Source organism: Heloderma suspectum, chromosome 3 (assembly GCF_057233095.1).
Source record: "Heloderma suspectum isolate Gila_16-S chromosome 3, 16-S_ref, whole genome shotgun sequence".
Lineage (NCBI taxonomy): Eukaryota > Metazoa > Chordata > Lepidosauria > Squamata > Helodermatidae > Heloderma > Heloderma suspectum.
The window spans coordinates 265,187,442-265,202,337 of NC_139460.1; the positions used below are offsets into that span (position 1 = coordinate 265,187,442).

The 14,896-nt window shown below is 41.8% G+C and overlaps 1 protein-coding gene across 8 annotated transcripts in view; it reads right to left on the minus strand.

Annotated features, from left to right (window-relative positions):
* The window catches only part of DGKD (diacylglycerol kinase delta), a 122,494-nt gene that overhangs the window by 72,770 nt on the left and 34,828 nt on the right, over positions 1 to 14,896 (minus strand). For 6 of the 8 annotated variants that reach the window (XM_084846759.1, XM_084846756.1, XM_084846755.1 and 3 more), the window contains exons 2-3: positions 13,680 to 13,790; positions 12,874 to 12,954 (exon numbers count right to left, since the gene is read on the minus strand). In XM_084846759.1, the coding sequence (XP_084702885.1) occupies positions 12,874 to 12,954; positions 13,680 to 13,790 (192 nt within the window). Of the gene's footprint in view, positions 1 to 4,334; positions 4,614 to 12,873; positions 12,955 to 13,679; positions 13,791 to 14,896 lie in introns of those variants that run through there. The other 2 variants (XM_084846763.1, XM_084846762.1) reach the window with 2 other exon arrangements.

Consider the following 14,896-nt stretch of genomic DNA (forward strand, 5'->3'; position numbering starts at 1 on the left):
GTCCTGGTCTAGAGAACAGATCACTACCACCACCACCAAAGAATGGAGAATTTGTCCATCCTTGATGTCTACATAAACCCACATTGTCAAAACTACTTCACATCTCGCCCACCCTCTCCTCTCTCTAAGAGAGACATAATGTATATCTTAAGATTCTCTGGGCACAAAACACTTGAATATTGTTTCCACATGTGTGGGTGGGTGTTTTTTTTTTTTTAAGAGAACTGTATTATGAAATTAGAAACGAAAAGAAAACTTTAAAATACCTCTACACTCACAAGCAGCATCAACCACTCTCCATCTCCACCCTTTCAGTGGGGGGGTTCAAGCTCCCCATCCAAAACAAACTGAATGTTTCTGAGGTGTGTAGAGTCACCAAAGTTTTCATGAGTAGCAAAGCAGAACTGCTTAGAACAAGGAATGCTTGTCAACAACAAATAGCTTCCAGGCAGCTAGTTATACAAATAGGTTTCCTTAACTGATTAACATATACAGATGTCTATTTACAATTCCACAGAAGTGTCTGTGTTCCTTGGTGCTAGAGGTAGTAACTAATGCAAACATTATACACAAGAGCTGATATCTGACAGAAATTAAACTTTCATATACATTCAAAATGGGCATAGACTAGCTAGAAAAGGCATTCAGGAGAAAATTCCATGGATACTAAGAGCACTGCTGACCCAAACCAGCCCCAAATGCAGTTTTGCTAAAGCCTTTCAGCTAACCATTCTCCTTCATGGCAGCCAGTGTAGTTCGGCAGCTACAATTCACCAGGTGGCCCTGCAGAAGTTACTAACCTATTTCTTTTTTAAAAAATCATGAAATTTATTTAATTTTGCAACAAAGTTAACAAAATAAAGGCAACAAAAAGAGGAAGAATATGTATAATAATAAATCACAATCACTAAAGGAACAAAGGAACTCACTAATTATAAATCTAAGTAGGAGCTCAATTTCTAATGAAAGTAAAAATGCAGTTGTACAACATATGAAAGGAGCGTTTGCAGGTGTATGCCATTTTGTGTGTTTGTGCATAGTAATCAGAAAAATATAGTTGTAACTTTATCAAATGTTTAAAGTGCCCCAGCATAGGAAATGAATGAAACCATGGTGTCATAATATCATTCTTCACAGGTTAACTTGTAACCAACAAGCCTAACCTACATTACAGGGTTGTTTGGAGGCTTAAACGTCAACCTCAGGTCCGTGGAAGGATAGGATATAAACATAACAGTAAAATAAATGGAATATTGGGGACCAAACTTAAATAAGGAATGCACTAGCTAGTGTGAAAACTGGCTTACCTTGTAGGTTTGCAACAAATTATACAGATACACAAACAACAGTGGAACAGAGCAGAATTCAGTGCCACTACTTAACATATAGAAACAAACCTTCAGTATTTGGCTTCTCTTCAGACAAGGCAAAACATACTCACTTAATCAAAGAGTGCTACAGACCAAGGTCTAATTCAAGTGTAAATATAATATACTGCCTACCTCATCATTATAAACTGACTTAAGTACATTCAAGATTAGATAAGTAGTGAAAAACAAAAAGGTACTAATGCCCAAGTCCAAAATTAAAGCAACACACAATAAGCAGATAGACTAAACAACAAATTGGATTGCTATATCCCCTTACACAGAATGAGAAGGCCTTCATCATAGTAGCCATTGGTCAAGTGATGCATGTCACTATTCCCCACTTCTTGGCAGATATTTTAAGAATTTGCCTTTCCCAGATATTATGACAGTGGTTCAGCTCACTCTCCTTTCCAAAAATGTGGTTCTCTCAAGATTTCTCCCTAATGCACAGCCCAGGGACCTGTACATCCTCAAGAGTACTGATTGGTTAGAATGGGGATTCTAAACCTGTAACTACTGCTGCTTACTAGGCCAAACACTCCAAACTGTCCTCTTAGCATATTTTGCAGAGAGTGAGGTAGGTAGAAAACTCAAGCTCGGGGGGATGTTTTGTATCTTTTTTCTCCTATGGTGTATGGAAATCAGCCAGATACTATTGAGACTGAGTGGCTCTGTAAGCAGCAGTGGTAACTCTGTAGAAAGTAGAAACACATGCCCCACCCTGCTGGGAGAGGGAGAGCCAATCCCACTTTGGCAAACAAGTTGCACATGGGCATGTGCATTATTCTTTGGGTTGAAATGATTGGGTGGCATACAGGATGTGTGTTAAGACAGCTTCGGCTATTGGGCGGTATAGAAATGAAATAAAAATAAATAGATAGATAGATAGATAGATAGCGTACAAAGGATTTGTGCTAGGTATGTCAGGATTGGAGGATTTCAACTGGATGGAGAGGGCCAGAATAAGACTAGTATTCTAATGATAAACAAGGCATTTGTATGGCATTCTTTGCACTGCTGTTAGGTTTTATTTTGTTTTTTAAATTTTATACTGTCGTTTTAAACTTCTATATTACATTTTAGTGTGTTTTATTTTATGGTTTTAATTGTTGTGAGCTACCCAGAGAGTTTCGGCTATTGGGCGGTACAGAAATGTAATACATAAATAAATAAAATTAGCATGGGGGTAATTTGTGTATAGTGGGAGTGGATGGGTTCCAATGGCTTTGATAATAAAGGAAGAGGAATACTATCCTCTTATCATTAGCTATTACTCTGTCCTTTCCCCCAGTTAATGTATTTTGGAATTGCTCACATTGCTGGAATGAGATTTGGGCATAATGACATAAGGACCTTTTGGGCTGGAGTTGGTCAAGATTTATACCTAATGTGATGTACGTTGGTGGTAGGGTGGTGAACAAGCAAGGGAGTGAAGTGCCATATGGAGAATGACTTACTCTCAGGTCACCAGAAGGACTGAGTATCACCCTTCTTCTTTTAAGGACTAAATATGTTCTCATGTATCTTGCCCCAGCCCCATAACGGTCAGGTTCCTGGGCAGTTTATCCTTCTTCAACAGGGGCATGAGGAGGATAGGAGTTTGACAGTGAGAGGTTTACACTGGGAGTAAATAGGGTGGAATAGGAGATTACAAGTGGGCCCCTCTCAGCAATAGCTGGTGTCATGGGCAACTATCAGTTCTATCAACTGGCAGGTCATGTTCTATCCTACTGCAGAATATTCTGTCCCATCCACAGACACTCCCCACCCCTCATATCCCTCATTCCCACTCATACCTCAGTGCCTGTCTTGAAGGACCCTGCCCCCCACTCCATTCAGTTGGTCCTCAAACACACTGTATGCTTAGAATTTGGCGGGTGGGCAAAATACAACCATTTTCATTCGGAGAAGCTGGAGAAGAAATATACCTATCTTTTACTCAAGGCTTTTAAACCAGCAAATGGTTTAAAAGCCCTGAGTATGATGGCCCTGAAACTGTATGCATATAGAGATTGATGCGAGATTTGACAGATTTTGGAGTACTAGTGGGAGTAGCAGGGAACATAGGATACCCTATATTTCATGCAGATGCACCTCTAAAGTGGAGTCTGGCTTATTGCAAACAACATGCAGAAAGCATATATGTATTCCTTCAGATATAAGCAGGTCACATATTTCTAGGGGCGTAACATTTTAGACTAAATAAGCAACTCAGGTCCCAATTTCTCTTCAACTAGCAATGCATTATGAACATACTGCTGCTGGATCAGGGTACTTCCAGAAGACCAAGGCTGCAATCCTATAGACGTTTCTCTGGGAGTAAGCAGCATTGTTTACATGGGACTTAGTGCCATGGGTAGGATCGCACAGTCAGTGCCTGAACATCCTGAAGTACTGAACACCCTCACTAGCCTCTTTGGGAAAGGAAGGAGGAAAGCACTTAGCAAGTATCATTTCAGTATCAGGTAACAAAGCAGATATCTACTCCCAACAGAGATAGATATACCCATTTCTAGCAGCAATATAAGAATGTGGCAGACATTTTGTTTCCTAGATTAAAGATATTGGGATGCTTGAAAGAAGAAAGTAAGAGGGAGCAATTAGAGCACATGAACACTTCTAAAAGTTCATCTAGTGAGAAAAAAAGAACAACAGCAGTCAAATGTCTCTACTTACTCTTCTTTCCAAAGATGAGGAAGCTCCCTCAACCTTGAGTGCCCACTATTTTATATACACTTTCCTTCATCTCTGAATCTACAGAAAGAAATCACTTCCCTTCATCTCTTCCGGTTCTGGAAAAGATGACAATGTTTCTAATTCTATCTCAGACGGTAACATCCTTTCCCCTGTACTTTCAGCCCTAGAAAACATTTACATATGCAATAGCACAAAAGAGTGAAATGTGTCACTATTATTAATTTCAGTACAAACAAAGAAGGAACAGAAAGAGCCTGACAAACTTACTCTAAAGTACCTGAATTCCTGATGGATTCTAATAATAAAGAACAGATGCAGTCTTCGGCAGCGTCTGGTGCAGTACTTTTAGCTCACTTCTCTTGACTTGTTTTAACGTTACCGTCTTACACTCAATATTTCTCTAATCCACACGTGTAACTTCATATATGTCTTCTCTTCTTCAGAGCAAGCAACTAAGAATTTGGTGCAAATATTAATAGGATTATTCCTTCACTCGGCCAATTTGTGAGAGTTCGGTTTGACTCTGCACAAGCCGATTAGCTGTCTGCTTAAGGAGGAGCAGGGATAGATTTGCTTCTGCTCGCAGCAAACTCAGGAGACAGGCACTGACTGTAAAAACATGCTGCATCCGGTCTGCGGTAGAGCTAAGAGGTATTTCCTAACTCAAGAGGGTGTATGAAGACTCCAAGAATCTGAACTCCACCTCTTCAGCAAGCCAGACTTTAATCTTAGAGGGTAGTTCAGAGATAAGGAGTATGATTATTTTCAGCCCTGCTGCATGCCACTGATCTGCCAGTTCCAAAGAGCTTTCACAGTAGCATCAGCACAACAGGATCAAGCAAACAATTCTGCCTACTCAGTTACTACATGCCTCAGATTGTATCTGGGAGCTTTCTCTAATGTCAGGTAAAGCAAATGTGAAACTGATGTTGAAATCTTCATAAAGGTAATTATAATGGAGAATAAACTGGATTCCAGACATTATTTTGTTGTTGGTGTTGTTGTTTTTTGAAGGAATCACATTACCTGGAAATTAAATTATTGATGGGAGATTTGGTGCTGTATCTACTCAAATATCCATCTGGTTAATCCCCTGTTTATAACAGGTGCATTTTATTTAGTTGTCCCAGTGTCCTGCTGTCCTAAACATGCTCTGCCCATTCTCCCTTGCTTCCCTTTTTAACTAGAACTCTTTACCAGAACACCTATGTAGTGCCACCTCTCTCTCACTTTGAATCCCAGCTCAAATTCTGTGAAGCCTTTAGCTTAGTCCTCATTGCCGATTGAAACAAAGCCTAAATATGTGACTTTAGCCAATGGCGAGGGATGACAGAAATTGTAGGCCAAAATATCTGAAGGCCACAAGTTTTCCACCCTGTCTTACACATACTCTTGCCCAGGAGTGTTGTTAGGCTTGGGCTGGCCCATGGGCCTCTGGCCCCAAATTTATTTCCCAGGGCCCCAGAACTATTCCACAGAGCCCTGAGTCTCCATTGCTGCCAATGGAAGTTTTTTCCCCCTCAGTTTAATTGCCATGGAAGGGATAATTTTCAAGGGGAATTGCAGCTGGCGAGGGAAGAATCTCTCCCCTTCTCACATGCGGCAATATCTCCTGCAAAACTCTTTCCCATTATGGCAATTAGGCTTTTTTCTTTGGTTTGGGATGATCAGGACAGGGTGAAAATTAATTGAAGAATTTGTTTTATATGATATTATTTGGATGAGAAATTAATTGGGTGGCTTTGTCTCATGTGTAATTTAAATAAATCCTATATTTCTAAATTTGCATATATAGATATAAATTAGCATATGCAGATTTGTGTTCCATGGATGCCTAGCAACATCCCTGCTTTTGCTCATATTCATCCTTTGGAACCCTTATTGCCCCATTATATAACAACAACAGCGACCACCACCACCACCTCATGTTTAAGGACTAGCTTGGCAGCCATAGGTAACCAAGATCTGTGTTCTACACAGGCAAGTGAGGGGGCTGTTGGAGGAGGGATGGGGTATACCATTCCTCCTCTGTGTCCAGCATAGAAACCAGGTGGGCTACTAGAGAAAGGACCAGGTGGGCTAATAGAGAAAGGAAGGCCAAGCAACAAAGGAAGAGTACAGGCAGGTATCACAGAATTGCAGGGATGGCGTCAGGAAGGCTGAAGCTGAGAATGAGCTGAGGTTAGCAAGGAATGCGAAAAGCGACAAAAAGGCTTTCTTCAGATACGTGCATAGTAAAAGACAGAGGAAATAAATGGTGGTTCAGGTATTAAATAAGGATGGCAAAATGATAACAGATGGCAAAGACAAGGCAGAGGTGCTCAATTCCTACTTTGGCTCAGTCTTCTCCCAAAAGAGGGTCTATGACCCCCTGGCAAAGGCGAAGTACAGGCTGAAGGGAAAGGATTGCAGCTTGAGATCAATAGGCATATGGTCAAGGAACACCTAATTACTTTGAATGAGTTCAAATCTCCAGGGCCAGATGTACTGCATCCTAGAGTAATAAAGGAACTGGCAGAAGAACTCTCAGAACCGCTGTCTATTCTCTTTGAGAAATCATGGAGGACAGGGGAAGTGCCAGATGACTGGAGGAGGGCTCATGTTGTCCCTATCTTCAAAAAGGGTAAAAAGGAGGAACCTGGGAACTACAGACCAGTCAGTCTGACATCAATCCCTGGGAAAATTCTGGAGCAGATGATAAAGAAATCCATCTGGAAGCACCTTGAAAACAATGTCAAGAACAAATCCTGCCAAACAAATCTGATCTCATTTTTTGATCAAGTAACCTCCCTTGTGGACTGTGGGAATGCTGTAGACATAATATGCCTCGACTTCAGCAAAGCTTTCAACAAAGTGCCCCATGATATCCTGATGAGCAAACTAGCTCAAAGTGGGCTAGGTGAAACAACAATCTGGTGGATCCACAGTTGGCTACAGAATTGGACTCAAAGAGTGCTTATCAATGGGACCTTCTCAAACTGGGAAGAGGTAACGAGTGGGGTACCGCAAGGCTCAGTCCTGGGCCCAGTGCTCTTCAACATTTTTATTAATGACTTGGAGGAGGAGGTGCAGGGAATGCTGATCCAATTTGCAGATGACACAAAATTGGGCGGGATAGCTAATACTTTGGAAGACAGAAACAAAATTCAAAGTGATCTGGATAGACTGGAGCGCTGGGCAGAAAACAAGAGAATGACATTTAATAGGGATAAATGCCAAGTTCTGCACCTAGGAAAAAGAAACCAAATGCACAGTTACAACATGGGGGATACGTGGCTCAACAACACTACAAGTGAGAAGGATCTTGGAATTGTTGTCAATCACGAGCTGAGTATGAACCAACAATGTGATGTGGCTGCAAAGAAGGCAAATGCTCTTTTGGGCTGCATTCATAGAAGCATAGCTTCCAAATCCCGGGAAGTACTAGTTCCCCTCTACTCAGCAGTGGTTAGGCCTCATCTGGAGTACTGCGTCCAGTTCTGGGCACCACATTTTAAGAAGGATGCAGACAAACTGGAGAGGGTTCAGAGGAGGGCAACAAAGATGATCAGGGGACTGGAAACAAAGCCCTATGAAGAGAGACTGAAGGAACTGGGCATGTTTAGCCTTGAGAAGAGAAGACTGAGGGGAGATATGATAGTGCTCTTCAAGTACTTGAAAGGTTGTCACAGAGAAGAAGGCCAGGATCTCTTCTCGATCATCCCAGAGTGCAGGACACAGATAATGGGCTCAAGTTACAGGAAGCCAGATTCCGGCTGAACATCAGGAAAAACTTCCTGACAGTTAGAGCAATACGACAATGGAACCAATTACCTCAGGAGGTGGTGGGCTCTCCCACATTGGAGGCATTCAAGACAAGGCTGGACAGCCATCTGTCAGGGATGCTCTGACTTGGATTCCTGCATTGAGCAGGGGGTTAGACTTGATGGCCTTGTAAGCCCCTTCCAACTCTACTATTCTATGATTCTATGAACCTCCACCCCCAGCGCCTCCAAGCCCAGCATATAAATGCAGCTCTCTCTTCCTCTTCTGCTTGCCCCCAACAGGCTAATAATTTGTTTTGCAAGCTAGTAATTCTGTGCACTTATTTACAAAGCTTAATTTGTGCCATCAATGTGCAAGGTGTTGTACACTGCAACAATAAGACTGGACCTGTACCAAGGAGTTTAGATTGTGATCAACTTTTAGAATTCATTTTCTAGCTAGTTCATCTGCTGTGTTATTTTATATTTGATTGTTTTAGTGTTTTAACTAGCCCCATTTAACTGTTGACACTGCAAAGGGTGGGGTATTAAATCTATTATAAATAAGGGATATAATTGAAATTTTTACACAGAGGACGGGGGAGGGGAGGGTAAAAGGAACAAAAATGTGTTCAATTAAAATATATATACTTGGGTTTAGTTTCAGTAGGGAACAAGGGCAAAGGGACTGTGCCAGTGGCTTCATGGGGAAAGTGCATTTTGAGGAAAGATCTGAAGGAAGAGAGAGGCGCAACATCACACAGGCGTCCAGGGAGGCTGTTGCATTGTAAGAGGCAGTAAAGGAGAATAGGTGAGGTCTTTTGAGGAAGCTGGTGACCTCTGGATGACTGAGGGAGGGGAAGCTGGAAGAGCAAAGGTCAGAGCAGGGAGATGCAGAGATATGGGGAGGGCAAGTTTAAGGGCAAGGAGTTTAAGCTGCATCTGGGAGTGGACAAAGAAGTACAGTGTAGGGATTTAAGGAGGGATGTCACGTGGTCAGTGCAACAAGAGAGGTGAATTTGTCTCCATCTCCACCCCTGCCTAAATTTAGATTGCAAACTCAGTTGGGCAGGAATCTGTCTTTTTACTGTGTAAAGCAACATGCATACTGATAGTGGAAGAGTAGTAGTAATAAGGATAATGTTTAATTTTGATGTTTATTTTAAATTTTAGACTGTAAGCTCCTTGGGTCAGGGATCGTCTGATGTGGAGCAGTATATAAATATTGTAAGTAAGTAAGTAAGTAAGTAAATGTATCCTCCTGTAGTCTGTAAAGCACTATGTACATTGTTGATGCTATAAACAATACCACTTTTAATTGCTCTTCTTCAATCCATGAATGGCCCTTTATCACAATAGTCCTGAAATGTTCACCCAAACAATTCTGACAGGTTACCATATCACACTGAAGTCCACTAAGACTCTTCCTGTAAGACACCAGGTGGCTCCAACCAGGACTCTTCGCACTCTGCGCTTCAAAAGTACCATCTTGGAGACACCTTATGTCCTGTACCATTCTGTTTCCATTGCAAACCTGACAGACTGAGTTTTATGCTTGGTAGGCACTGTCTGGGTTGTAGTGCCAGCCTGACTAAACCTTCAATCTGCTGACCCCAAGAGCCAATATTTGTCTACCAAGCCCTCTAAAGCTCAAGCCCAGAGTTCTATAAGTTTTGGCTGGCCTTGCTGACCTTAACAAAAATTGAAGTCACCAGCACACACCCACATCCCAACAGCTAAACTTTCCTATCCCCTTCTTCTTCTGGCAAGACCCCATCACTCTCCCAGTGATGGAATCATGGCTGGGTGGGTGCAGCTGCTTGAATGTGCTCCAAGCACCTCTAGACAGTGGTGTCCAACCCTCCCCCTGCTGGCAGGGAGGGGAGCGTGTCAGCTTGGGAGGGAAGCATGTCAATATGCCCTTGCTCCACCACTAGCCCTTCCTGCTCTGAAGCAGGACAGGTGGTGGGGCTGTGTGTGTGTTGCTCATTTGGCCCTGCATAGCCATGCAGCTGCCAACTGAACTCCAGACTTCTTCCTAACTTTGGAGTGGTGGAGGTAGCAGGAAATTGTCAAGGCAATCCCTACCGTCTTCTGCAGCTTCAAAGTTGAGAAGAAGGCTTGTCACACTCATCAGAGGGTGGTGCCACATTTGCCACTTTGAGTGGAATTATCAAAGTCTTCACAGGCTTTAGAGCTTGTTCCACAGTCCAAGCAATTCACCTCTGCTATGAGGAAACTGCCTACATTCCTGCTCCTTTGGATCTTGACCCCTATCTGGCTTTGTATTTGCTTCTGGCCCTCTATTGCTGCCTTGGACCCAGCCCAGTTCTTGACTGTGCACCAGGTTCTGGTAGCTCCAATTCTTTTGCACTACTCTGGAGTGTGTCCACTGACTGTTTGGGCCATAGACCAGCTTCTGCTTCACTTGGGCTGGCAGCTAGCTCCCCTAAGTCCCAGAACCCCAACAGCTCAGAGCATAAGCAAGCTGAAAATACTGGAGAGGGGCAAAGCCTCAAGATCTAAAAGTAGAGGACAAGGCAAAACATTAAGCATGACAGAAAGACCCAGTATATGTGACTACTAGGCATCATTCTGAGTAGTTCTTCACTAACACTTCTATACCAGATCTTGAGAAATACCTACATCATTTAGATGGATAGGCAAGAGGCATTCTGAGGACTGGGTGACTGGCTCTTTTCCTGCTCTGAAACTCATCAAATTTGCCCTTCTCACAGTAAACACTCCTCACTCAGAAGCTGGTCAATAACCCTCCTCTTGGGATCTGACTGGGTGCATTGCCTGCTTCCAGTCATTCCCTTGTGGCCAACTCTTCTAGACCACAGACTGATAGGTAATCAATTATATATAAACTATTTGAACATTCCTGTTTGCTAAACACAACAACCCAGCTGTGCTCTAAATTATGGGGGAGAGAATATGGGTCTTTTAATTAAATCAGTAAGCCCCAATCCTTTGACCTGCACTAATTTTATTCACTCTCAATAGTGTCATGTCAGCAGCAATATGGTAGTAACTCAATAAGAAACTCCACCAGTTCAAAACTTAACACTAGAAAGGACCTGAACATCATTGTTCCAATCTCTGCACTGAGGCAAGATCATCTATATGAAACTATTTGTAATATCAACCTATATTATCCAAATTACATAGTAAGCCATGAGCAGAAAGGATCATTAGACTTAGCTACACCATGCTAGCAAAGAAAACTTGGGACACGGAGCATGTTTCTGGAAACCAACAAAAGCAAGGAAGCGGGGGGATGTTGCCACTGTAATGTAAAGCTAAACACCAAATGCAAAACTATGAATGTGACATCTCCAAAATAAGTCAACATGTCTCACTTCTCCATGTATTTCTCACTGCACTCGTAAACTACCACAATTTTTTTTTTTGCTCAATGAGCCTTTAAAATATGAAGATAACGGAGCTGCAAAAAGGCAGAGAAGAAAATGGCACTCTCAAAGAGAAAACTATCGGTTATATAGAAACTAGTGAAGGGACTCCAGTGATGTGGCCAATGAAAGAGTAACAAAAATAGCCCAGCCTTTTTGTTTGCTAAGCAGTTTTCATAACATGCACATGCAAGTGGTTCTTTAACAGGCTGAAGACTAAAAAACTGCATTTTTAAAAATCTAAGCTGAAATTATCACATATTGTTGACTAAGAATGGTTATGTTATTCCCAAGCTTGGAATATTTGCTCTTCCATAATGTCATGCAATGCAACACGCTTGGACTTATTGGATCCAGGACGCATATCTCCCTTTATGGCTATACAGTTAGGAAGTTCTACACATGAGCAATGATGCCCTTTCTTCTTCAGACTACATTGGATGGTAGCAGCGAATTATGAGAGGCATTTCCCATCTATTATGAGAAAATTGTAACAATACAAATACACAGTGCTATGGGTCCACCACAGGGGGGTAGAGAAGTGGGCTTCAAACCTGAATAATGTATCCCTAAGTATTCTCACAAAATACTTTGGCAAATCTCCATACCTTCTGTGAACTGCTGGAATGTTGTATACTATAAAACAAATTCCATTCCTCAAATTAGATTTTTTTAAAATACTGTACATATTCCCAAAGGCTCAGGACAAGTAAAATATTTTAATATAGATGGAAAATGAAATGTAGTAGACATAACCAAAGGATCAATTAAACCCACACCCTACTAACCAGCTAAATGGAAACTAACTTGTTATGACTATAATGAACTGGCTTGAAAAAGACAAGTTCATTCTCTCTATTAGCTTGTGCTGATTAAATTTGGCTATACTTGGGACACCAAAAAACTTCCAGATATTAAGGCCAAATGGGATTGCTATGTCCATTTATTTCTGTCTCTTGCATAACTCAAGAAGCAGCATTTCACCTAATATTTGGAAATAGGGAAAATTTCTTTCCTCCTACAGAGATGATAATTGGTATTTTAGTCCTGTGGCCAAGATTTGAATTCTTTTTCTTTGGAATCCATGACTCTCTCTCTTGTTTATGCTGTCATGAAGGTGCACTGATAACTGCATTATCTTATTCATAACAATTAAACATTCAGTAACAAACACAGAATTCCCAGTCTCATGTTTGCCTCTCATGTGGAAAGCAGAGCAGAAGATAGTTTGCAGGGGAGACACTACAGGTATATGTGCCCTGCCCACAACTTTTTCTTTCCAACTTCTCTCCCTGGCCACTTTTCTTACCAGCCTAGCTCCCAAACTGTGTTTCTGGTCAAATGGGGGAAAGCAGCTGGGGGAAGGAGTCACAGAGGAAAAGCCGTGAGCACGGGAAGGATCCTCCCCTTTCTCCTGAAATAATGCTGCCTACTCCCATTTTGCAGATCAGAAATGCCACTTGCCCCAACAACCTCCCACTTGCTTCTAGTAATGCCTTCCATAACAGTTTGATTTCCTGTTTAAACAGAGTCGGACACGACTGAACGACTGAACAACAACAAGATACTATCATTACACACCATCTGCATAAGGAAAGAATGGGCAAGATATAAAAATATAATGGGATGTGGGATAAGAAATCCTACCGTGAAGCTGTTGTTGACATTTTTAGTGCTGGATTCTGCCACACTGGCATCTGTCAGATCCACCTCATCAAAAATGATTGACTGGAAAATTTAAAAAAAAAATTAAAACTTCAACAAAATTAATTAATTAAAATCATAAGCAGATCAAATAGATAGAATATAAGGTTAAAAGAACTGCCACTGGTGATCTGTCTTGGAAAAGACTAGAAAGGGTGCAGTCCTAACTTGCATTTCTGCAGGCTGGAGAATTAGGATGAGGATCCCACTCCCACTACTGGAAATTGCCCTCTGTGAAACTATACCCGCCCCTCTGCAAGCTTCCATATGCCCGCCAACCCAGAGATCAGATAGAAGATCTGCTCCACCAGAGAAAATACACCAAAGAACCCAAAAGGGGCTGGGGCATGGGCAGAAAACATACTGCATCTAAATCTCCTCAATTCCATAAACACACTCAGTTAGACCAGGTTAAAGGCTAGTGAGCAGGAGGGAGGGAGCAGCTAGTGGGGCCAAATGTACCTCAAAGGGGGCACAGGACAGGATAGCTAGGTAGAGCTGTGAAGTGGCAAGGGAGGGGTGGATGGGTCAGAGCATATAAGCACATAGCAGAAGGATTGGGAATCCACCCAGAAGCCTCGTTTTGGGATTGGGTAACCAAAGTAATGAGCACCACAATACGTTGTGAGAATTTTGGCATCAATGTTCTAAAAATGTTTCTAGCTCTCGTGGAGGTAAACATTAGCAGTTAAGTAATAGCCAGATCCTGTTTTAGTATTTACATTTCATAGGCTTACTCAGCAACATACCTTTGCAGTTTTGGCATAGTACAGAGTCCGTCCTCGCAGTTTGAAGTATCGTCTCTTCCAGCGCTGGAATGAGCTGGTCTGTTTCATCAGCATGCCCTCTTTTATAATAGTCTAGAAGTCAAGAAAACAAAGTCTGAAACCATTATTTATGTATGGTCCATTTTTTACCCCTGCCATTCCCACACCACAAAAAAAGAAGAAATGTCCTGCTGAATTTGATAGAAACATTATTTATTGTTTGACTGCCCTCTGCTGGAAATACCCAACAGGTTCATAAAATTGAGCAAGTGATCTTATCTACATCCAAGTGCAATAAACAACGGTCAAACACAGAGTGCGGAGATTCCATTCCTGTGTATGAGAGATGTTATCATGGTGTGAGAAAGATACAATTTTTCAAGCTAGTCAAGGTGATCTTATCAAACTTTATGATGACACAGAACTGTCCTGTCCAATCAGGGCTCTGATCTCACTTGTTTGACTAAAGTCAGCACACAGCAGGCTACCTCATGTAAAGCTATCAGCATCTGACTACCACAGGAAATGATCTGCATATTTAAGGGAGCAGGAAGGGCAGCAATAAAAAGGCAGGAATAATCTTTCCAGCTTTTATATTTGGATTTTTTTTCAGATATTCTTGGCTCTGACTCATTGCTTGTTGGCTGGCTGGCTGCCATTTCCCAAGGCTGAAGTGCCAAGTCTGTCTACATACAGAGTTCTGGCCTTTTTTTTTCAGTGCTCCACAGCTAGCTGCACACACACACACACACCCTCCACACACTCATTCACATAATATCCAGGCTACAATGCTATATTTAGCCCACATTCATTTAGCCATTCTTTACCAGACACATTTGTTACCCCAGCTGAGGAAAGGTACTTTAAAATACTTCCAAGAAAGAATCTTAAAAAGAGATGAAAGTCTGCAAACTGAAAGCAAAGGCTTCAGCATTAATTCATTACCAATGCATAGCTCCTGCCAGCAGCAAGTGACATAATATGGGATTTAAATGCTCCATTTAACACTCCCCTCTCCCAAGGGAAACAGCGCCTCTAGTAATTCAAGCAGTCCAGGCTAGGAACACATTAGGAGAAAGTCCTGTAGGAATTTCATAAAGCTGTTAGGTCATTCTGTAACCAGAAGGCTAAGAAAGCAATATATATGGAATACAGCAGTGCTCTCAATGGAGTCATCACTAACACTTGACAGCGAGTAT